The sequence below is a fragment of the Salvelinus fontinalis genome, chromosome 12, assembly GCF_029448725.1.
Source record: "Salvelinus fontinalis isolate EN_2023a chromosome 12, ASM2944872v1, whole genome shotgun sequence".
Classification (NCBI taxonomy): Eukaryota; Metazoa; Chordata; class Actinopteri; order Salmoniformes; family Salmonidae; genus Salvelinus; species Salvelinus fontinalis.
In genome coordinates this window covers 6,176,044-6,200,311 of record NC_074676.1, presented here as the reverse complement: position 1 = coordinate 6,200,311, position 24,268 = coordinate 6,176,044, and the positions used below count along the sequence as shown (strand labels likewise).

General features: G+C 47.4%; 1 protein-coding gene across 1 annotated transcript; it reads right to left on the bottom strand.

Moving 5' to 3' along the window:
* Window positions 1–6: 6 nt before the first annotated feature.
* On the bottom strand, window positions 7–21,457 carry LOC129867677 (C-Jun-amino-terminal kinase-interacting protein 1-like). The gene is made up of 12 exons (XM_055941246.1): window positions 21,378–21,457; window positions 20,751–20,862; window positions 19,224–19,745; window positions 15,128–15,221; window positions 13,528–14,574; window positions 13,143–13,218; window positions 9,957–10,123; window positions 9,466–9,569; window positions 9,142–9,252; window positions 8,214–8,284; window positions 1,560–1,658; window positions 7–1,384 (listed from the first exon to the last, which is right to left on the bottom strand). The coding sequence occupies exons 1-12, from the start codon at window positions 21,455–21,457 to the stop codon at window positions 1,312–1,314; spliced, it is 2,556 nt and encodes an 851-aa protein (XP_055797221.1). The 3' UTR covers window positions 7–1,311.
* Between the last annotated feature and the right edge of the window lie 2,811 nt (window positions 21,458–24,268).

Genomic DNA, 24,268 nt, shown 5'->3' with positions numbered 1-24,268 from the left:
AATCAGTAAGTTCAGAGAGGATGTAAACACCTTCACATTTAATGACAAGAATTGACATCCTGTGTTTTTTTTCTCTACATTGTTTTGTTTGACATTGATATCATGCAATACACACTGGGTTTGATCAAACTTACTGTAGGACATTTCATTTACAAACAGCATATTTATATTGCACAGGTATTACATCTGTCCCACAGTGCCAGGATAACCTTCTCAAATAAAAAGGAAATACATAATGTATACAGTAATCACAATAATTAGAAAATAGGCACTACTTGTGGTTTGAAAACATGATTTTAGAACACATGCCTTCTGGGTGACTTTTAAAGTGGAAAGACCACAGTGATTCCAAGATCATATTTATTAAAGTGTTTTCCTTATTCAGTAATCCCACCTTACAATTTGGGCCAAAAATATTGTTTCCAAGTTACAGTAGGAGTATGGGCTCTATTAAATCATATCCGCTTTGGCCGACATCCACATTGCAGTTGTTTTGGAGGTGTCAGAGGTGGAACTGTGCTAAGAGCTGTCAAATCCACAAGCCTAAAGCGGACATTGCCATTGGCTGTACGGAGTCACATGAATAAGAGAAAAAGAAAAGTGAATTCACCTTTTTGGTATTGGAAGATAGATGACAGGCCCTAGTCAAAGTTCATTGGTGAGAATGATGAACTGGACTTCATTTAAAACCTGTTATGATGTGATGGGGACCATTAATCCATTAATACACTTTCCCATCCAACATACATACTAACTGATTCTGAAATCAAACACAGTGTGATTTTAAAAACAGTCCACGGGCACATACAGACAGATTGAAATCACTGCCTCTCTGTCTTCCTCTGTACAAAGACAAGGTTTCCAGGTGACTTGATATAGTGATCTCATATCATTTGGAATTGCTCGTAAAGCCACACATATAGAAACATATTCTATCTTGATTTTGAATGTGATATTGAATTAGATCTGAAATCTGTAACTACTTTTGGGAATTTCTGTACTGTAGTGCCGGTCCTTACATTTGGCTGCACACTTTACATTTTAAAAGTACTGTATTTTTGGCCAATTACCTTTTTTTTAAGAAAGATACATGTATGCTCTTTTGGATAGGATTGGTAATGCTTTAGTTTGGGTATTTCTGTAGACATGTTTGTGCTGTGGAAACATGACAGTGAATAGGAAGCCGCACCAAGTAGACCTGTGTGACAGATCAATATTACTAAAAGCGTTACCATTCAATGCAGTAATCCACCATGCAAGTTGTTTCATCATGACACAACATTGGAGAAATGTACTATAGCGAGAAGAAAGCTACTCAATGAAGATGTCCTCTGTTGGGCATGAGTAGCCCACCGTTTCCTTGTAGTACAGCTGGAAGGCTTTCCTATAGGTAGGAACAACGCAAGAGAGGTTAGGTACAAATAGTGAGCAGTAGTTTGTGAATAGAAAGATGCATCATTATAAACAGTATGATGTTCATAATCATTAGCATATTTGGATAGTAAAGAAGAGATGAGTGGCAGAGAGAAAGGAGGAGAGAGACACGTTAGAGAGCTTACCCAACCGACTGAGCCAGAGGCATCATGGAGTCGTCTGACATAAACACATGGCAAGCAAACCTCTGGTGATCAGGATGTTTGGTGATGAATCCAAAATACCTGGAATCAATGGGAGAGGCGTGGTACAACATGCTCCAGATACAGTAGCTGCTACTTGCTAGTCTTTTTGCCCTTGAGATACAGCTCTTGAAGTTTCGTTAAATAATTGCCCACTGGGCACAGACGTCAGTTTTGATTTAGATTTGGTTGAGTGGTCAACGGACATGGATTCAACATGGAATCAACAAAAAACTGGAACCGTGTCATTGGATTTAGGTTCAAAGTTTAAAGTGAAAAAGACGAAATTCCCTTTCATTGATGACTGTGCAAATCCAATCAGTTTCCCACGGTGATTCAACGTCATCACTTAATTTTGGGGGGGTTGAAATGACATGGAAAGTTGATTGAACCAGTTTTTGCCAAGTGGGTGAAGTGGCCATCAATCTGATTTGGTATTTACAGGCCTGTAGCCTGGAGTTGAATGACTTCCTTAGTTAAGTATGTGTCACGTTCCTGACCTATTTATGTTAGTTTTTGTGTGTTAGTTGGTCAGGACGTGAGGTTGGGTGGGCATTCTATGTTATCTGTTTCTATGTTGGTTTTGGTTTGCCTGGTATGGCTCTTGATTAGAGGCAGGTGGTTTGCGTTCGCCTCTAATTAAGAGTCATATTTAGGTAGGGCATTCTCACTGTTTGTTTGTGGGTGATTGTCTCCTGTGTCCGTATGTCTGTTCGTACCACATGGGACTGTAGCGTTTGTTTGTTTCGTTTTCGTTTCGATGTCGTCTGTTTCCTGTACGTAAGTTTATGTTTAGTTATGTAAGTTTATGTTCAGGTCTCGTCAACGTCGTTTTGTTATTTTGTAGTTTTGAAAGTGTTTGTTTCGTTTCGTGTTTGCCATCATCGTTATTAAATAAAAGATGGCTTATTTCCCAAAGCCTGCGTTTTGGTCTTCAGATCCCTCTCTCCTCACCTCGTCCGAGGATGAGGAGAGCGTCACCCGTTACAGAATCACCCACCAACACGCTAAGACCAAGCGGCAAGGGAAAACGAAACGGAGTAAGGGACAGGAGAGAAAGGAGCAATGGACATGGGACGAGGTTTTGGATGGAAAGGGTTGCTACACTTGGGAGGAGATCCTAGCTGGTAGAGATCGCCTCCCATGGGAACAGCTGGAGGCACTGAGGAGAGCGGAGGCTACCGGAGAGAGGAACCGGAGCTATGAGGGAACGCGTCTGGCACGGAAGCCGAAAAAGCCCGTAAGTAATTCCCAAAAATTTCTTGGGGGGGGGCTAGGAGGTGGTGGGCCAAGGGCAGGTAGGAGACCTGCGCCCACTTCCCAGGCTTACCGTGGAGAGCGGGAGTACGGGCAGGCGCCGTGTTACGCAGTAGAGCGCACGGTGTCTCCTGTACGAGTGCATAGCCCAGTGCGGGTTATTCCACCTCCCCGCACTGGTAGGGCTAGATTGAGTATTGAGCCAGGTGTCATGAGGCCGGCTCAACGCGTCTGGTCTCCAGTGCGTCTCCTCGGGCCGGCATACATGGCACCTGCCTTACGCATGGTTTCCCCGGTTCGCCTACATAGCCCGGTGCGGGTTATTCCACCTCCCCGCACTGGTCGGGCAACCGGGAGTATTCAACCAGGTAAGGTTGGGCAAGCTCAATGCTCAAGAGTGCCAGTACGCCTCCACGGTCCGGTATTTCCGGCACCACCTCCCCGCCCCAGCCTAGTACCTACAGTGTATACACTACGCACTAGGCTACCAGTGCGTATCCTGAGCCCTGTTCCTCCTCCACGCACTCTCCCTGTAGTGCGTGTATCTAGCCCGGTGCCTCCAGTTCCGGCCCCACGCACTAAGCTACCAGTGCGTCTCCAGAGCCCTGTACACACTGTATATTCTCCCCCTACTAATCCTGATGTGCTTGTCCTCAGCCCGGCGTCACCAGTGCCGGTACCACGCATCAGGGATAGAGTAGGCTTTGAGAATACAGTGTGGCCTGTCCCTGCTCCCCGCACTAGTAGGAAGGTGCTTGTCATTAGCACGGTGCCTCCAGTTCTGGCACCACGCACCAGGTCTACAGTGCGCCATATCCGGCCAGAGCCATCCGTCTCCCCAGCGCCATCTGAGCCATCCGTCTCCCCAGCGCCATCTGAGCCATCCGTCTCCCCAGCGCCATCTGAGCCATCCGTCTCCCCAGCGCCATCTGAGCCATCCGTCTCCCCAGCGCCGTCTGAGCCATCCGCCTGCCAGGAGCCTGCAAAGCCGCCCGTCTGCCATGAGCCTGCAAAGCCGCCCGTCTGCCATGAGCCTACAGAGCCGTCAGCCAGACAGGAGCCGCTAGAGCCGTCAGCCAGACAGGAGCCGCTAGAGCCGTCAGCCAGACAGGATCTGCTAGAGCCGTCAGCCAGACAGGATCTGCCAGAGCCGCCAACCAGACAGGATCTGCCAGAGCCGCCAACCAGACAGGATCTGCCAGAGCCGCCAACCAGACAGGATCTGCCAGAGCCGCCAACCAGACAGGATCTGCCAGAGCCGTCAACCAGACAGGATCTGCCAGAGCCGCCAACCAGACAGGATCTGCCAGAGCCGCCAGCGAGCCATGAGCAGCCAGAGCCGCCAGCGAGCCATGAGCAGCCAGAGCCGCCAGCGAGCCATGAGCAGCCAGAGCCGTCAGAGCGCCATGAGCAGCCAGAGCCGTCAGAGCGCCATGAGCAGCCAGAGCCGTCAGAGCGCCATGAGCGTCGAGAGCCGTCAGCCTGCCATGAGCGTCGAGAGCCGTCAGCCTGCCATGAGCGTCGAGAGCCGTCAGCCTGCCATGAGCGTCGAGAGCCGTCAGCCTGCCATGAGCGTCGAGAGCCGTCAGCCTGCCATGAGCGTCGAGAGCCGTCAGCCTGCCATGAGCGTCGAGAGTCGTCAGTCAGCCATGAGCTGCCCTTCAGCCTGAAAAGGCTAGATACCCAGAACTGCCCATCAGTCCAGAGCTGTCTCTCTGTCCGGAGCTGCCCTTCAGTCCGGAGTTGCCCCTCTATCCTGATCTCCCTCTCTATCTTTTTCTACCTCTATATTCTTATCTATCCCTCTGTCTTGGTTTATCTCTCTGTCCCGGTGTTGTCATTCTTAGATATGTTATTAAGAGGATTTTGTGGGGGAAGAAAGAGGGTGGACATTCTTGGAGGGAGGAAGTTAGGATGGATTATGGTGGGGTGGGAACCGCGCCCCGAGCCTGAACCACCACCGTGGTTAGATGCCCACCCAGACCCTCCCCTAGACTTTGTGCTGGTGCGTCCGGAGTTCGCACCTTGTGGGGGGGGTACTGTCACGTTCCTGACCTATTTATGTTAGTTTTTGTGTGTTAGTTGGTCAGGACGTGAGGTTGGGTGGGCATTCTATGTTATCTGTTTCTATGTTGGTTTTGGTTTGCCTGGTATGGCTCTTGATTAGAGGCAGGTGGTTTGCGTTCGCCTCTAATTAAGAGTCATATTTAGGTAGGGCATTCTCACTGTTTGTTTGTGGGTGATTGTCTCCTGTGTCCGTATGTCTGTTCGTACCACATGGGACTGTAGCGTTTGTTTGTTTCGTTTTCGTTTCGATGTCGTCTGTTTCCTGTACGTAAGTTTATGTTTAGTTATGTAAGTTTATGTTCAGGTCTCGTCAACGTCGTTTTGTTATTTTGTAGTTTTGAAAGTGTTTGTTTCGTTTCGTGTTTGCCATCATCGTTATTAAATAAAAGATGGCTTATTTCCCAAAGCCTGCGTTTTGGTCTTCAGATCCCTCTCTCCTCACCTCGTCCGAGGATGAGGAGAGCGTCACCCGTTACAGAATCACCCACCAACACGCTAAGACCAAGCGGCAAGGGAAAACGAAACGGAGTAAGGGACAGGAGAGAAAGGAGCAATGGACATGGGACGAGGTTTTGGATGGAAAGGGTTGCTACACTTGGGAGGAGATCCTAGCTGGTAGAGATCGCCTCCCATGGGAACAGCTGGAGGCACTGAGGAGAGCGGAGGCTACCGGAGAGAGGAACCGGAGCTATGAGGGAACGCGTCTGGCACGGAAGCCGAAAAAGCCCGTAAGTAATTCCCAAAAATTTCTTGGGGGGGGGCTAGGAGGTGGTGGGCCAAGGGCAGGTAGGAGACCTGCGCCCACTTCCCAGGCTTACCGTGGAGAGCGGGAGTACGGGCAGGCGCCGTGTTACGCAGTAGAGCGCACGGTGTCTCCTGTACGAGTGCATAGCCCAGTGCGGGTTATTCCACCTCCCCGCACTGGTAGGGCTAGATTGAGTATTGAGCCAGGTGTCATGAGGCCGGCTCAACGCGTCTGGTCTCCAGTGCGTCTCCTCGGGCCGGCATACATGGCACCTGCCTTACGCATGGTTTCCCCGGTTCGCCTACATAGCCCGGTGCGGGTTATTCCACCTCCCCGCACTGGTCGGGCAACCGGGAGTATTCAACCAGGTAAGGTTGGGCAAGCTCAATGCTCAAGAGTGCCAGTACGCCTCCACGGTCCGGTATTTCCGGCACCACCTCCCCGCCCCAGCCTAGTACCTACAGTGTATACACTACGCACTAGGCTACCAGTGCGTATCCTGAGCCCTGTTCCTCCTCCACGCACTCTCCCTGTAGTGCGTGTATCTAGCCCGGTGCCTCCAGTTCCGGCCCCACGCACTAAGCTACCAGTGCGTCTCCAGAGCCCTGTACACACTGTATATTCTCCCCCTACTAATCCTGATGTGCTTGTCCTCAGCCCGGCGTCACCAGTGCCGGTACCACGCATCAGGGATAGAGTAGGCTTTGAGAATACAGTGTGGCCTGTCCCTGCTCCCCGCACTAGTAGGAAGGTGCTTGTCATTAGCACGGTGCCTCCAGTTCTGGCACCACGCACCAGGTCTACAGTGCGCCATATCCGGCCAGAGCCATCCGTCTCCCCAGCGCCATCTGAGCCATCCGTCTCCCCAGCGCCATCTGAGCCATCCGTCTCCCCAGCGCCATCTGAGCCATCCGTCTCCCCAGCGCCATCTGAGCCATCCGTCTCCCCAGCGCCGTCTGAGCCATCCGCCTGCCAGGAGCCTGCAAAGCCGCCCGTCTGCCATGAGCCTGCAAAGCCGCCCGTCTGCCATGAGCCTACAGAGCCGTCAGCCAGACAGGAGCCGCTAGAGCCGTCAGCCAGACAGGAGCCGCTAGAGCCGTCAGCCAGACAGGATCTGCTAGAGCCGTCAGCCAGACAGGATCTGCCAGAGCCGCCAACCAGACAGGATCTGCCAGAGCCGCCAACCAGACAGGATCTGCCAGAGCCGCCAACCAGACAGGATCTGCCAGAGCCGCCAACCAGACAGGATCTGCCAGAGCCGTCAACCAGACAGGATCTGCCAGAGCCGCCAACCAGACAGGATCTGCCAGAGCCGCCAGCGAGCCATGAGCAGCCAGAGCCGCCAGCGAGCCATGAGCAGCCAGAGCCGTCAGAGCGCCATGAGCAGCCAGAGCCGTCAGAGCGCCATGAGCAGCCAGAGCCGTCAGAGCGCCATGAGCGTCGAGAGCCGTCAGCCTGCCATGAGCGTCGAGAGCCGTCAGCCTGCCATGAGCGTCGAGAGCCGTCAGCCTGCCATGAGCGTCGAGAGCCGTCAGCCTGCCATGAGCGTCGAGAGCCGTCAGCCTGCCATGAGCGTCGAGAGCCGTCAGCCTGCCATGAGCGTCGAGAGTCGTCAGTCAGCCATGAGCTGCCCTTCAGCCTGAAAAGGCTAGATACCCAGAACTGCCCATCAGTCCAGAGCTGTCTCTCTGTCCGGAGCTGCCCTTCAGTCCGGAGTTGCCCCTCTATCCTGATCTCCCTCTCTATCTTTTTCTACCTCTATATTCTTATCTATCCCTCTGTCTTGGTTTATCTCTCTGTCCCGGTGTTGTCATTCTTAGATATGTTATTAAGAGGATTTTGTGGGGGAAGAAAGAGGGTGGACATTCTTGGAGGGAGGAAGTTAGGATGGATTATGGTGGGGTGGGAACCGCGCCCCGAGCCTGAACCACCACCGTGGTTAGATGCCCACCCAGACCCTCCCCTAGACTTTGTGCTGGTGCGTCCGGAGTTCGCACCTTGTGGGGGGGGTACTGTCACGTTCCTGACCTATTTATGTTAGTTTTTGTGTGTTAGTTGGTCAGGACGTGAGGTTGGGTGGGCATTCTATGTTATCTGTTTCTATGTTGGTTTTGGTTTGCCTGGTATGGCTCTTGATTAGAGGCAGGTGGTTTGCGTTCGCCTCTAATTAAGAGTCATATTTAGGTAGGGCATTCTCACTGTTTGTTTGTGGGTGATTGTCTCCTGTGTCCGTATGTCTGTTCGTACCACATGGGACTGTAGCGTTTGTTTGTTTCGTTTCGATGTCGTCTGTTTCCTGTACGTAAGTTTGTTTAGTTATGTAAGTTTATGTTCAGGTCTCGTCAACGTCGTTTTGTTATTTTGTAGTTTTGAAAGTGTTTGTTTCGTTTCGTGTTTGCCATCATCGTTATTAAATAAAAGATGGCTTATTTCCCAAAGCCTGCGTTTTGGTCTTCAGATCCCTCTCTCCTCACCTCGTCCGAGGATGAGGAGAGCGTCACCCGTTACAGTATGTGTCATTTACTCACTTGTTATGTTTTGGGTGACAGCCGCAAAAGGAGATGTTCTTAAGCTGGAAAAAGTGAAAGCACTTATCCCCCTGTGAAAATATACATAGAGATGAGAGATCGTCACGGTGAGTTCCTGCACTAGCATGTGATGTCATAGAATTAGAGAGTACTTATAGAATGTGCTAGTTCTATTTCTATGGGTACAGTGGCTGTCGGGCCTGAGTGGATGCATTATACTAGCGTAGCCTGGGTTCCAGTCTGTTTCCGCTCATGTTTGCCATGGCAATTTCAATAAAGAGTTGTCAAGAGAGCAGAAACAGACTGACTCTCAGGCCACACCACACCATACCTCGGTAAGAACAGAGCATAATGTTAGGCTCAGACCCTATGGTCTGTGTCTGAGAGTTTACTCATACAGTAAGCCAGTCCAATGGGACACACTGGTGGAACCACGAGTGAGGAGGATTAAAAAGTCTTAAAACTAAGTGGTCATTATGCAAGAGGGGTTATGTCACCGACCACAGGACCACCGTATCCCAGGAGGGAAATGTCCACCCTGCTAAAGGACTGCTGCTTTCCACCCAAGACTGTTTTGAAAAGATCTAGTCGTACATAACCTTGTGTTGAACCTTGCTTGAACCCTGTTCTGAAAAGGTCTAGTTATACTGTATTTTCCATGCCTACAGAAATACTCCAGACTTGTATTTTCCAATGTATGACAAACGTATGAGGGACTAGGACTAATGTATGACTACAAATGACTTACAGGATTAACTTTGGTCTGACTGGAACATTCCTTATCACAACATGTGTCTAGCTAATCGAAATGAAAAATGTGTACATTTACATCGGCCTTGAACACTGATGCATAAACCAATAACAGTGAGGCATTGTGAACACAGATATCAATAAAAAAGGGCATTTCAGTGTATAAGAGAGGACATACTCTTTCCGAGGTCCTACATTCATCTTGCACAATGATTTTCACCCCCTTCATGTTGATTTCCAGAATACATGCAGAGGGAGGCTGCATGGTCATCCGGCGGTTGTTAGCAATCTGTTGACGAACACAATAGCGCAGCTTGATTGTTTACATGTGCACGCCAGCGTATCCACTCAGGTTTTAAATAAGCCAATCCGTTCTCAGACTTTGCTGTAAGTACAATAGGCTGCCTAATCACGTTCTGTCTCTATTCTTCCAATTGAGGATTGTGAAATTATGGTTGAGATTACAAACCTCAACACACCACCAGGGGAGCGGATACTGTACCTTTTGCATAGCAGCACAAAGCACATCGTTGCCTTTGTGGTAGGGTACGTTAACAGAACCCAGGAACTTCACTCGGAACCTGTCTACCCAGTCCTCTTTGTCATCTAACGGAGATAGGGTAAGACAAAGGCAAGGGCAAAGACACACTTAGAGTTCTATTTGTCAGCATATTATGCATTAGAGGTTCATTCAGAGCCAAATCAGGCTATTTAAAGATCCTATCCATCCTATACTGTTTGTGCTCTCTTGCCAAAATGCCAACTCCTATGGGCAAACATATTTGGCATGACAATAAGGGACAAGGAGTTGGCAAGAGGGCACAGACTTGCACTCAGGCTAATGAACTGAATGCATTTCATAGAACGTCTATATTGATCCTATAACCAAACACTGATTCCCAAAGTGTGTTGATGACAGTACCTTTGCTGTGTCCAAAGCCTGTCTAATGGATTAAATAGACCATCATAAACAGTATAAACCATATTTGATACCTTTGATGGGTTCCTGGGTGACCTTGGCAGCGTAGTAGGCAGGGAAGATGCCGCAGGCCCCAGTTCTCATGTTGTAGGCCTTACACCACAGATCGTCAGCCTGAACCTCCATAAGCAGAGGGTCGTCCACTTCTAGCTCCAGCTCATCGCCATGGCGAGGGACAAACCTGTTAATCACACAGACGGCATGGTTAATCATTCAATCAATAAATCAATCAAATGTATTTACAAAGTGTTTTTTGGATTATCTTGCTAATGAGGTGTTAATCACACTGACCACTATGATGTTATGTTTGATATTAATCCATGTAATGAATCTCTAATGTGTTTGTCGGTACCTGAAGGAGGACCCTGTGTAAGATTGCTTCAAGCATTTACAAATATTTCTATCACAGCATTGTTGAGTCCTCGTCTCTGACTGGCTAGAATTCCATTCTAGGGCTTGAGCTGGTGTTTGGAGGGGATATATTGGCACGGTATTGTTAGGCCCGAGACAAAGTAATTCTAATCATTTTATACCATAGCATTGTTGAATAGTCGTTTATGAATGGCTGGAAGGGCATTCTAGAGTGGACAGTTGGAAAATATATCGGGACAGTTGGAAAAGATGTTGGGACACCTTGCAATCATGACACAATAAGCGCCGACACATGCAGACTGTACTTGCTACAAACAACACTCGACACGGGTCATGACAAGGGACACTCGACACGGGTCATGACAAGGAAATCTCAATACATATCAAACACTAGGCTAGAAGCTAGCTAAATAGTTTGTTGCTACAAACCTGCCAATATGACAATCAAATAAAATGTCAGTTGCTGAAAACAACTGGTCAAACTAGTCAAACTGAAAACAACTGGTCAAACTCGTTTTTCAAACACGCCAGTCAGGAGCTGCCAGAGCCACGCGCCAGTCAGCAGCTGCGAGAGCCGCCCGCCAGTCAGGAGCTGCCAGAGCCGCCCGCCAGTCAGGAGCTGCCAGAGCCGCCCTTCAGTCCGGAGCTGCCCCTCAGTCCGGAGCTGCCCCTCAGTCCTTAGCTGCCCCTCAGTCCTGAGCTGCCCCTCAGTAATGAAGAGTTTCCTCAGTCCAGTGGGGCCCTTTATTAGGGTTCCCAGGCCAAGGTCGGCGGCGAGGATCGCCGCTCAAAGGACGCTAAGAAAGCGGACAAAGACAATGGTGGAGTGGGGTCCACGTCCAGCGCCAGAGCCGCCACCGCGGACAGATGCCCACCCAGACCCTCCCCTATAGGCGGGTACTGTCACGTTCTGACCTTTATTTCCTTTGTTTTGTCTTTATTTAGTATGGTCAGGGCATGAGTTGGGGTGGGCAGTCTATGTTTGTATTTCTATGTTTTGCTATTTCTGTGTTTGGCCTGATATGGTTCTCAATCAGAGGCAGCTGTCAATCGTTGTCCCTGATTGGGAACGATATTTAGGTAGCCTGTTTTGTGGGTGGTTGTCTTCAGTCTTCGTGTGTCTGCACCAGACAGAACTGTTTCGGTTTTTCACATGTTGTTTTTTTGTATTTTGAGTGTTCACTTTTATTAAACAAAGATGAACAATTACGTCGCTGCACATTGGTCCTCCAATCCTTCTAACTTCTCCTCCTCTAACGAGGAGGAAGACGAAAGCCGTTACAGCCACTCAGCAAGGAAGAAGCCACTGCTCCAAAACCGCCATAAAAAAGCCAGACTACGGTTTGCAACTGCACATGGGAACAAAGATCATACTTTTTGGAGAAATGTTCTCTAGTCTGATGAAACAAAAATAGAACTATTTGGCCATAATGACCATCGTTATGTTTGGAGGAAAAAGGGGGAGGCTTGCAAGCCGAAGAACACCATCCCAACCATGAAGCAAGGGGGTGGCAGCATCATGTTGTGGGGTTGCTTTGCTGCAGGAGGGGCTGGTGCACTTCACAAAATAGATTGCATCATGAGGCAGGAAAATGATGTGGATATATTGAAGCAACATCTCAAGACATCAGTCAGGAAGTTAAAGCTTGGTCGCAAATGGGTCTTCCAAATGGACAATGACCCCAAGCATACTTCCAAAGTTGTGGCAAAATGACTTAAGGACAACAAAGTCAAGGTATTGGAGTGGCCATAACAAAGCCCTGACCTCAATCACATAGAACATTTGTGGGCAGAACTGAAAAAGCGTGTGCGAGCAAGGAAGCCTACAAACCTGACTCAGTTACACCAGCTCTGTCAGGAGGAATGGGCCAAAATTCACCCAACTTACTGTGGGAAGCTTGTGGAAGGCTACCCGAAACGTTTCACCCAAGTTAAACAATTTAAAGGCAATGCTACCAAATACTAATATAACGTATGTAAACTTCTGACCCACTGGGAATGTGATGAAAGAAATAAAAGCTGAAGTAAATTATTCTCTCTACTATTATTCTGACATTTCACATTCTTAAAATAAAGTGGTGATCCTAACTGAACTAAAACAGGGAATTGTTACTAGGATTAAATGTCAGGAGTTGTGAAAACTGAGTTTAAATGTATTTGGCTAAGGTGTATGTTCACTTCCGACTTCAACTGTAGCTCCACATGCCTCAAGACTGCAACAGTAGGATTCATGTTCACCACGTTGTTTCCTTGTTGGACCTGCGTTTACATTGTATCCAATTTCAGGTTGGTGTGGTTGTTGGTTTAGCTTTCTGTAACTTTGTATGGTTTGCATGTGTAGGGGCTTATTGTGTCGTGATTGCAAGGTGTCCCGGTATCTTTTCTAACTGTCCCGGTATCTTTTCAAACCGTTTCCGTTATATGGTTAATATGCTTCTATTGTCCATTCTAGAATGCTAACCAATCAGAACCAGTATCCATCAACGCTGTGGTATAAATATATATACATGTCATTTAGCAGACGGTCTTATCCTAAACGACTTGCAGGAGCAATTGGGTGACATGCCTTGCTCAAGGGCACATCAACAGATTTTACACGTAGTCAGCTTGGGGATTCAAATCAGTGAACTTTCCAGTTACTGGTCCAATGCTCTTAACCACTAGGCTAGCTGCCGTGGCTCTATGCGCTCTCTGGCAAATAATGTAACTTTTTCCATAGAACGCTCGTCGTTGATTATCACTTACGGATAACTCATTTATAATGGCTCATTCATGAGTCTTTATATCAACTAAGTTTTTATGAAGAGTAAAACCAAGCAATGCCTCACCTGAACACAGCTCTGTGGCTCTGCTCTTGCTCTACTCCATCTAACACACAGGAGAACAGGCCAAAGGACTCCGCACCTGGAGGACACAAGGCAGGAGAGGAGCTTTAGGTCATTGTGATAAAAATGGAATAACAAAGTGCCAAAACAAGAGTACTATACAGGAGTAACTTTGCTGAATTTGGTGTCTTTTAATCATGTTAAATAGGGCATTCTAACTTCTGTAATTCCTTTGAAGTAAGAAAGTAAGTTCAGTCCTTTGTCTTCAGAAATATAAACATGGTTTCAATGAATTTACAATACAATTGAGTATGAGCATTATCCTGAGCCTGGTCTGCCTCGGGGGAAGAAAAGGATCATTGGCAGCAGCCAGTCACACAAAACTCACCAGAAGAGTGTAAATGTCTGTTCACGAACACATTGCGGAACTTGCGTGTTCGAGGTCCCCCGCCAACTCCTGCCTCAGAGGACGAAGAAGCCCTCGACAGACGTGATGACTTCCTTTCTCTCTTCAGCTCGCTGTGATCCACCTCATAGTCCTCTTCCTCGTTGGCTGACTCATATACCGTCTCTGTGTCGCTTTCATCACTGTAGCTCTGGTAGCACTGCTTCAAGCTCACCAGTTCTAACTTGGCGTGCTCGTCCACCACTAGGGTGTACTTAACAGAGTCATAGGAGAGGCCATCGGCCTCGGAGCTCTGAGCGTGTGCAGTCCGCAGGGCCCCCGACCCCCCCGACTCACCCTTAGACCTAGACTTAGAGCCCCTGTCCCACAACTCTCTTTCCCGCTCCCCTCCCTCACTGTCAGATGGCCTAAAGCATGAGGAGATGGAGGAGGAACGCGGAGGAGGTGCAGGGGGTTGCAGGTAGACCTCGTCCTCCTCGCTGATGGAGGGGTTTGTTCGGTTGGGGAGGGCAGTGTTTGTGTACGCTGGGGGTCCCTCCGCGTCGGAGCTGATCGACATGCGATTGCCCTCGCTGCTCTGAGACAGGAAGGGACGGTCAGAGTCTGGACGGTCAGTGTCTGCGTTCTTCTGGTGTACCGGTGTCAGGTAGATCTCCTCCGTGGCTTCTGGCTGGCGCTTCTCCTCGCGGCAGCACCCCCGCCCTTGCCCCTGTCCTCCTCGCCCTCTGCTCCCATCCCTATCCCCATCCACAGCTTTGTCTCTCATACTGCCTGCTTTCGGCTTTGCTGCTGTAGTCTGGTTGTGTGGAGCAGTGGAGGCCTTCTTGTCCCGCTGCTTTGCGCCACGCTGCCTGCCCCGTGATTCTGTAGGTCCATGTGAGATGAACGTGGAGTAGTCCTTGCTGTATGCCTTGACTGCCTTCTCTGGGACTGTACCTCTGTGTTGGGGTTGTTTGGCCACAGAGCCATCGTTGTGCTGCTGGACTTTAGACTCATCGTTGACCTGCTCATTAGTGGGTGTCAGATCGCCTTTAACACACACAAGCAAAACAACAACACAAGCAAAAACAAAAGATTATTAATTAGGCCTCAAACTGCTGAAGGATTATAAGGGATGTAGCTAGAGTAACAGTATCCGTGCTGCATGGGAAAGAGTTACAGGATGAGAGCCATTGTCGGGTTTCCTGGCCAACATGTTCTTGTTGTATGTATCATACTGAAGTATGAGAACAGTGAAGATGCTGGGCTTTTAATATTTTCTATCTCTTGAAAATGTTAAGGATTATGACTGTGAGTGTTCATGTCGGGCTCGCCTTTATGAGGGGATTAGCGGATTGGAGTTGAATAAAATACTGTACTGTGGTGTTGACATGTGTGGAATTACTTTGTGCTCATTGACACAAATTAAAGAAAAATGTCTAGAACAACGCCACGGGAAGTTGTCGTTTTCGAAATGCGTCCACTTCTGCGAACAGAAGCGTTGCTGCCTTGTTCAAAGTTAATGTTGGTATATTACTCTCACAAGAAAGTACTGTATACATGCACAGTATGTGGTTTATACCAGTGAATATCCCATTCTCACCTGTTATGTGGGGGGAGGAGGAGTTGGAGTTTGACAGATTCTCCTTCCACGTGTCCTTCTTTCCAAATGAGTTGTTGTTAATTGTATCCTTGTCCTACAATGATATTACAGACAGAGAGAGGTAAAGATCGAGAGACAGGAAGAGAGAGAGGAGAGAAAGATAGTTCGATGTAACTTTTATTTGATAAACATTACATCACCCTTTAAGAGTGTGCGTACACACACAGTATTGTACAGCTAACCTTGTAGGGACACACAATTCAGTCACATTCAAAATCCTATTTTCCCTAACCCCTAACCTGTACTCTCACCCTTACCCCAACCTTAACCCTAACCTAAAAACCTAACCCTAAAATTAACCCTAGCTCCTAACCCTAACATAATTATAACCCTAATTATCACCTTTACCCTAAACCCCATAGAAATAGCCTTCTGGTCCCCACAAGAATAGTTACACACACACACACACACACACACACACACACACACACACACACACACACACACACACACACACACACACACACACACACACACACACACACACACACACACACACACACACACACGAGTGGCTGTTAAAAAGCATGAGTGGTTGTTCTGCCTAAGAAGACGGCTGTTCTCTATTACTACCACACAGTCCAGCCCAGTCAGTCCACAGCCCTTTTCTAGCCAAGCAGCTCTATGATCAATGACTTGTCTCAGCTGTCAATCACATCTATTCAGTCCTAGCCTCTGTTCCAGGCTTCCTGCAGCCGAGTGATGAACGAGGCTTTGGAGTACGGTAATGCGAGATCCCAGCCATCTAAATATATGGCGCTGGCTTGGGGCGAGACTCACCAAGCCCTGATGACATCATCTCACATACCATCACAATCTGATCCGGCTGCCAGGAAGAGGAATCAGGAGCTAGCCAATAAAGAGGAAGTCAAGACTGTTACACTACACAGCAGCACACTGTCATAGAGATCATTCACAGTGATGATGCTGACTCACAGTCGTGATGCAGCTGCTGCTGGGCACTGGAACTGGCTCTGTTACCATGGTTACCGTGGCCAGGAACTGGAGGAGAGAGAAACTGTGTGTAGGTGTGTGTGTGTGTGTGTGTGTTTCTTTGGTGTGTCGGGGTTTGTGTTGATAGAACGGTTTGATGTTGAAATGCTCCAAGTTCTATTTATGAAATGAAAATAAGACATTTTGGAATTCATGGGGCTGACTGTTTATCAAGACTGTGTTATCATTTTGGTAGCTGTTATCCCTTTGGTTGAAGTCTTCGGCTCTCAGGTAAGGTTACTCTTCACGTAGATTCACAAACTTTGGTACACTTCACCCTCCCCCTTGGCCTCCTGTCCTCCTGTCCACAGTAACCAACCCCGGCAACTGATAACCATCCACTGTGTAATCCGATTCATGACACCACCATAATCAGTCATATTGCTCTGAGAGATTCAGGTCTCAGACAACATGGCACCGGCATAGTTTAGAGTAGTATCATCATGTCTAATAGCCTAATTGTCAGAAAAGTGTTTAGCCCAAATAAACAACCGAGATGACTGTAATGATAATTGAACAACCGTGTGCTCCATAAGCTACATTGGCCACACATTGCATTGTCCAATGCAGCTTACATACGTACTCACGCACGTGCGCACGCACACACACACGGCTCAACCCATCCATCACATCAGCGTGATGTAACAAGGTAGGACACATAGTGACGGCAACAGCCATGGTGACATATGGCTGGCAGATGTTGTTCACAATCAAAGTAATCCGGTTTTTAGTCTCAACAAAGGGGCTAAGGTTTCTAAGTAATCGTTCACCTTGATCACATTAGAAACCTGAGTGGGTGTGATATAGTATAGAGCAGGGCTCTACCACCCTGTTGCTGGAGAGCTAGCCTCCTGTTGGTTTTCACTCCACCCCAGTTGTAACTAACCTGATTCAGCTTATCAACCAGCTAACTATTACTAGAATCAGGGGCGCTAGACTAGGTTTGGAGCTAAAACCTACAGAAACAGGGTTGATCTTGAGGGGGATGTAATCTCAAGGACTGTGAAAATAGGCAGTGAACACCACCATTCAGATAGCCTGGTCCCAGATCGGTTTGTGCTGCCTTGCTAAAGCACAAACCGATCTGGGACCAGGCTATCTGAATCAAGCTTTCACTCCCCGTTTCCCCAGGCCTTGAGCTCAAGTGTCTCTGTCATTGTACCAGGCTACCACTCAGACAGAGTAGGAGTGAGACATTAAACCGTGGTTCGCCTAATCCTTCCCAACACAGCGTGAGACCACGAGCAGCAGCAGGACTCTGAGGTCAGGGCGTGTTGTGGTGCCATACACAGAGACGATAGTCACGTGACCAGGTCTGACAGGGCTAGAATTAGGAATTACACCTCCCAGAGGAGAAAACATCCTCCCCATGCCAGACCTGGGTTCAAAATAAATACTTTCAAAATCTTTCGAATACTTTGTAGCATTTGCTTTAGTCTGCCGAGAGTGCCAGACAGAATCTGAGTCTAAAGTGGATGTGGTGTTAAGTTATTTGATGGGAAGAAACCTTGACAGGGTAAGGATTAACCAGTCAGTGTAGCAGGTTGTCCAAACCTACATCTGTTCACGCACCTTATCTTGGTATTCCTGATCTTCTTTGAATTTAATCTGCCACAAAGACATTGTGCTCATCATTCATGAATATCCTTGTGAAACAGATTCTCTGAAACATTTTCTTTTTAGCATCTTAACGTTTTGGTTATAACTAACTCGCTGGTTTCAACTGGTTATACCTGATTTTAACTAGTTATAACTGGGTGGAGATGTTTGGGTGGGTACATGTATCATACATACAGTACATACACTACAATATTCCTACGAATGGCTTAGGTGAAAAGATGAAACCGTCAAACATTCAACCTGCAGTCTGCACTCTACTACTAGAGACTGTAGAGCATTTGGTCGTGCTGAGCATTGTGGGCAATTACTAAGATCATTCCAAATCTGCTCCGGAGAAATGACAGCCCTCTCCTCGTCGTATACTTCTTCAATGAAGACAGGTCTGAAGCTCACTGGACTATGTCAAAGCATCCGAGCAATAATAAACACATTTTGTTACGACAAATGCTAACCTACAAAATCTAATTCTGGCAAGAGGTCTATTCCGAGGGAAAGATCAAAGATATTTTTTATAAAGATCAACATGAGATGCAACGGATGAAAGATGAGGGAGCAGATCCTCACTCGTTTAGTCACTCTACATAGGATTGTCATTGTAAACGGCCCTATCCTTGGACTGACACTTGTCCTTTCCATCGCTATCCCTAGTCAGCAGAGCACACCCTTCCTTCCCTGTCTGATGCCACTCAGCTGGCGGTGGAAGCTGACAGACTCACAGAAGGACGGAAGGGTGCGCTATTTACAGACAGCAAAGATCAAGGACAGCACAGCACATCGAACGGAGCACATGCTACAAACACCGTCGCAGGCACGGGCTCCGTCGAGAGAGAACGAGCACATTCGTTGTCACACGAAATAACATTTCCTCTACTGTTACAATGGTTCGATCGAGAACCACGGCCGTCCCAGCATGATGATTTTTCTGGTGTACAGTGGCTGTCAATGTGAAATGAAAATATTTCCATTTAACGACGTTAACAAATACACACTGTAGACATATTGCTTACATCACATTAAAAGGAAATCCGTGTTGATAATTGGTGCCTGGGTAAGGTATGCTGCCTCGATACAGATTCAATTCTATCTCATCTCCCATTAATTATTTAAACCAAACAGACGATCTGTAATCACAGAGGAGAAAATAAGCAGGATCTCTACTGTAAATTGGTGCTGGGTGTAAGCTACCAGCTTCTATACTGCTCTCATACAGATCCCATCCTATCGAATCTCATATTTCAAACAAACCTAACATGATCTATGATACCGTATGTGTTCTGCCTGTCATCCCAGGGAAGATATAGAAGCAGCCCCTTTAATGCCTCTTTACAGATTCCGTTCTATGGCTAATCCAACATTACATGGACCAAACAGATGATGTGATGATGCCGTGTCATCACAGAGGGTAGAAATAAACAGTCCCCACCTGAGTCCTTGGAGGCTGAGGCTGCACCTGTGGAAACAGCGCTAGTGTGGTGGGTCTCTTGGGCCTGTACGTGTCCATAGCGACTGGATGTTCAGCAGATTTGAATTCTATCACATTGGGCTGTTTCTGTCTGACAGGAGTTAGAACGACGGCCCCTCTCTCTTCCTGGTTGAGTCTGCGGTCGTCGAGGGAACCATGGATCAGGCCCCAGTGCTCCTCTTCCTCCTGGATCTCCTCCTCAGCATCGATCAGGTCCAAGTGGAGCACCTCCGCCTGCACTTCCCTGAACCCCCGCCCGTCTGCCTTCCCCGCCTCGCTACTGGCTGGCCACGTCACATGGTCCTGGGAAGAGCCAGGCAGCAGTGTTGCAGCAGATAGAGAGAATAATTCAGTGAGGTGGAGGGGGAGAGGGAGGGAGGCGGAGAAAGCAAGAATGAGAGCGAGTGGAGAGAGAGAGAGAGAGAGAAAAGGATTCAGTGAGGAGAAAGGGAAGGGAGGGGAAGAGGAGGAGGAGAGCAGAGAGGGAGCCAGTCAATCACGGCCTGGCAATGACATCAGCAGCCTGAGCCTGTGGCTCGTTCTCTGCTCATGCTCACTGTAATGCCATTCTAATTCAATCATACTGTCGTAGGATAAACCTCCCTGAAAACAAACACAGGCGAAGCTAGGCTACTCTTCTGTTTTGTGAGGTATACAACAGCAGCGTGTAACATCCTTACCGTCTTTACACGGACGTCAAATCTAAAGTTAATGTTTAATACGGAATCATTTCCTGAACCACAAAATATTAAGATGCCCACAGACCTGCTGGACTGTGCATCAACATCATACAACCTTCCCCTAAGCTAACGTATGGTCTGACGTCTCCATTTGACTGGTACTAAAATGACAGTTCACCCTAGCAGCTAGTTAAGTAGACTATCTGCAGGGCTAAAGGCGGAGGCCAGTGATGCGATGGCCAGGCTTTAACGACGTGTGGCATGTTAGTTCTACTCGGCTCTGGAACACATGTGTACCAAGACCATCCCCGCCTGCAGTCATTAATCTGATTAGTGACTTTGGACTACTTAAACTGGATTCCACTACCGCTTGTGCTTTCGCTGCGGCTACCATCTCACGGTGACAGCCCCAAAATAACAGCAAGCACATAATGGAAGCGACATTTATCTCAATATCTCAACCTTCCGTTATGAATATTCATATTTTGAAAAAGAAGACCGCAACAGAGTGAAGTCAGACGGTGTGTTGTGGGAGAAGGGAGGGAGGAGTTTGTTGAAGGAAACTGGTGCAGAGGAGCTTACTTGGTCCTCCAGGTTGTCTTAGTTGAGTCTGGCACCACACTGTGCGTGCCAGACCTGGGTTCATATACTATTCAAAATCCTTTCAAATACTTGATCTGTGCTTGATTGAGCTTGCCTGGCTTAATGGACCAATAGAAAAGTCGCAAAATTGCAATCCGAGCACATTAGACACTTTGAAAGTGTTTTTGAACCCAGGTCTGGTGTGTGTACATGTAGATTAGCTTACTTGAGAGTCAAGGTCATTGTAGTTAAGGCTGGCTCCCGCCTCACCGGTGATCTCTGTGACCTGAGAGAGGTCCTCGTCCTCAAACTCCTCCAGGCTGATGTCATGGGTCAGCCTGAGGACATGACATACACACACCGTGTCACACCACACTACAGTAAACAAACCACGCCGTCACTCAACATCTCTGAGAGCTGAGGGCAGAGCACACTGTTTTTACACACATCAATGAGAGAGTCAACACAGGGGTGTCGCTCTCTGCAGACAAACGACTTAGTCACACGTTCACCTTAGTGAGGTAGTGCTTGATACTCCTGATGGTAAGTGGCAGTTGTACAACCAGGTGGACAACCATCTGTGCTGACATCAAAAAGCTCTAAACCCTTTAACTAAAAGGCTTGCATTGGGGTTCGCATGAAGGCCCGAGAAAGACAGGAAAAAAGTGTGGTCTCTATGTCTTACATTAGCATTACTGCACGGCACTGCCAAGAAGTCTAGACCTTAATGGCAAATAAACGCTTGTCTGGTAAACACTTGTTTTAGTTATCCATTGGAACAACATTTTGTTACTTTTTACCCTGAATGAATGTGACCCTGGTTTAACTCTACAGTATATAAATACTACTGTACCATTTCTCCCACTGGTCCTCCATCCACTTCTCTCCATTCTCCTCCTCCCTCCAATTCTCCCCATTCTCGTTGGACTCCATGGCCAGACTGAGGTAGAGCAACATCAGCTGGGCTGGGCAGGATAGGCAGATGGACCAGGAACTAATCGATTCAACAGGCAATTATAGCACTTCCGCCTTTCAACAGAGCATCATTCACAATCCTGACTTTTCAATCTCCGTCCGCACTGGCCCACACATCAGCAACAACAACAACAACAACAACAACAACAACAACAACACACCACTGATAGAGAGGGACTCTGAAGATAAAGACAGCTTATTTTCCTTTTCCCCACACACAGTATATAGCTCTCTTCTCCTCACCACCGGCTCCACCCAGGCACTTATCTCCTCTCTGTGTATTTGTACTCCCCCTCTGGTCCAGAATAATGACTGGAGGAGGACGGGAGGATGGGGGAGGAGCAGGCTGCAGGTGGACAGTAAAGAGACTGGAGATCAGGGGACTCAATCACCCACTTAAGCGCCAGCCCGTCAGCCCTGGCTGGGTAGGTTCTCCTCCTGTAAGTCCCTGCCTCCTGTATGATGGACGGCTTGAATCGATGCAGCTCTACTCAGGTTGCCTGCCTCCTCCTCCGCAGGCCAGGCTGCCATATACAGGGAGGGCCAGACTGAGGGAAGGGAAGTGGTGACGGCTAGGATCGATGGAGCTGCTGTAGTGCTGAAATAGAATCTTCTTCCCTTTTATCCCTGATCTGAGGGAGGGAGGATTTGGAAGGTCCTTGGCCCTGCTTAGAACATCATGGCTTCCGTTGTGTTGTCGTGTAGGTTGGTTCTCACGCCATGGAATGACCCACGCCTTCTTCTCCTCACTCCTCACAAACTGTGACGTGATGTGTGAGCCGGTGCAGCAGAGAGAATTAGCAGCTTACATATGTCTGGGGTATAATTTCTAAAATGGCGGAGGAGGGCAAGTGGGCTAAGCGGTCATTACATTATTACCTCTAATGTGATTTGCTGCCCCTGTGGACATGTCCACACATTACACACTAAAATACTGTTTAAGACATGCACACACATTTTACACACTACAACCCTGGCCACTAATACGTATACCACGCCAGGGGTGTGTACTTTACAGTTCCTTTATAACTGAATACAGCAAAAAGAAAGGAGGGCAAAATCACAGTAAAAAGTTTGACAACCTCGGCCTGTGTACATTCATAGACACAATATCCTATTCTTGGTATCCTAATCCTGTCTTCACTTTATCAAGTTACAAAACTGGATAATTATACTGTACAGGAAAGCTAAAATGTCACTTTCACTGGGCCATGTCTGTATCAGATATCCGAACGGTGCTTAAAGACAGCCTTTAGCTCATTTGTCCCTCCTCATCCTTTATTGATCACCGTAACAGAGGGATCGTCAGAGGAGGTTACACAACCATTCAGGAATTTGTTTCTATCAGAGTTGATATCAGGGAGCTAGGCGAGAGAGAGAGAGAGAGAGAGAGAGAGAGAGAGAGACAGAGACAGAGACAGAGACACAGAGAGAGAGGGAGAGAGAGGACTCAGGCCATTAGTAGTGATCCCTGAGGAGATCACATAAGCGTTACTGCTGGTCAACGAAGCACTGTTAAACCTCATCCTTCACATCCTCCTCCCAGACTACAACTGACCTGTACAGTATCACATAACAAGCCTCTATTGCTATAACTGACCTGAGACTACCACTTCAATGAACCAAAGTATGGCCCTAAAGTGTTGATGGATTGTTGATTAATTGATAAGTCTATTAATGATACATAACTATTGACGAGCCACAACTATTTTCAGAAAATAAGGGTTGTTCGAGTGAAGTGCAGATGACCCGCGGTCCAAGTTCAGTTCCAGATCTAGACTTTATACAGTCTTGTCAACCAGTCTTGTTTACCTCCTGCACTGCACATAGCTTTCAGCACATTCTGTGCTAAGAACTTCATGTGGCCCTCCAGTGGTGAAACGTAGTACTGAAAAAGTGGTACTGTAACTACCTACTACCAACTATAAACTGGGTGGTTCGAGCCCTGAATGTTGATTGGCTGACAGCTGTGGTATATCAGACCATGGGTATGACAAAACAGTTATTTGTACTTCTCTAATTAGGTTGGTAAACAGTTTATAATAGCATTAAGGCACCATGGAGGTTTGTGAAATATGGCCAATATACCACGGCTAAGGGCTGTATCCAGGCACTCCGCGTTGCGTCGTGTGTAAGAATAGCCCTTAGCCGTGGTATATTGGCCATCTACCACACCTCCTCAGGCCTTATTGCTTAAATATACAATGCTATGAATTAACTATATTTATTACCATCGACAGTGAATTCCAGCATCAGGTATAGAGTTTCATACACAGATACAATCACGAAGACTGAGTGGATCGCTATTCTATCAGCACTTTAATGAAAATAAAACTGTTTTGTACAATACAAAACAAATAAATACAACTAAATACACGTTTCACAAAGCTCATCATGGGATTTTTTTTTTTTAATAGTGAATGTACTCTTTTTGCATGGAATGTACAATATTTGGTGACTGACAAATAATGACAAGCTTTAGATGTTAATGGGAAATATAAATGAAGTGTACCTCTGTTAGTATATTCTAAAAGCTTATTTATAGTCAATGTAAGTATGCAATGCAAGAATGCAAAATGGCTGTCCTGAGTACTTAAGTAGACTATAAATTAGGCAAAACTCTTCCCCTTCTGGGCAGATCCACAGACAGAACAGTGCAAACAAAGAAAACGTGTTTTATGCTAATATATACAGTAGAATATATACACAGGGCTGATAGATGTGCAAATATAAACAGAATATAGCGGGAATTAATACAAATATTTTATA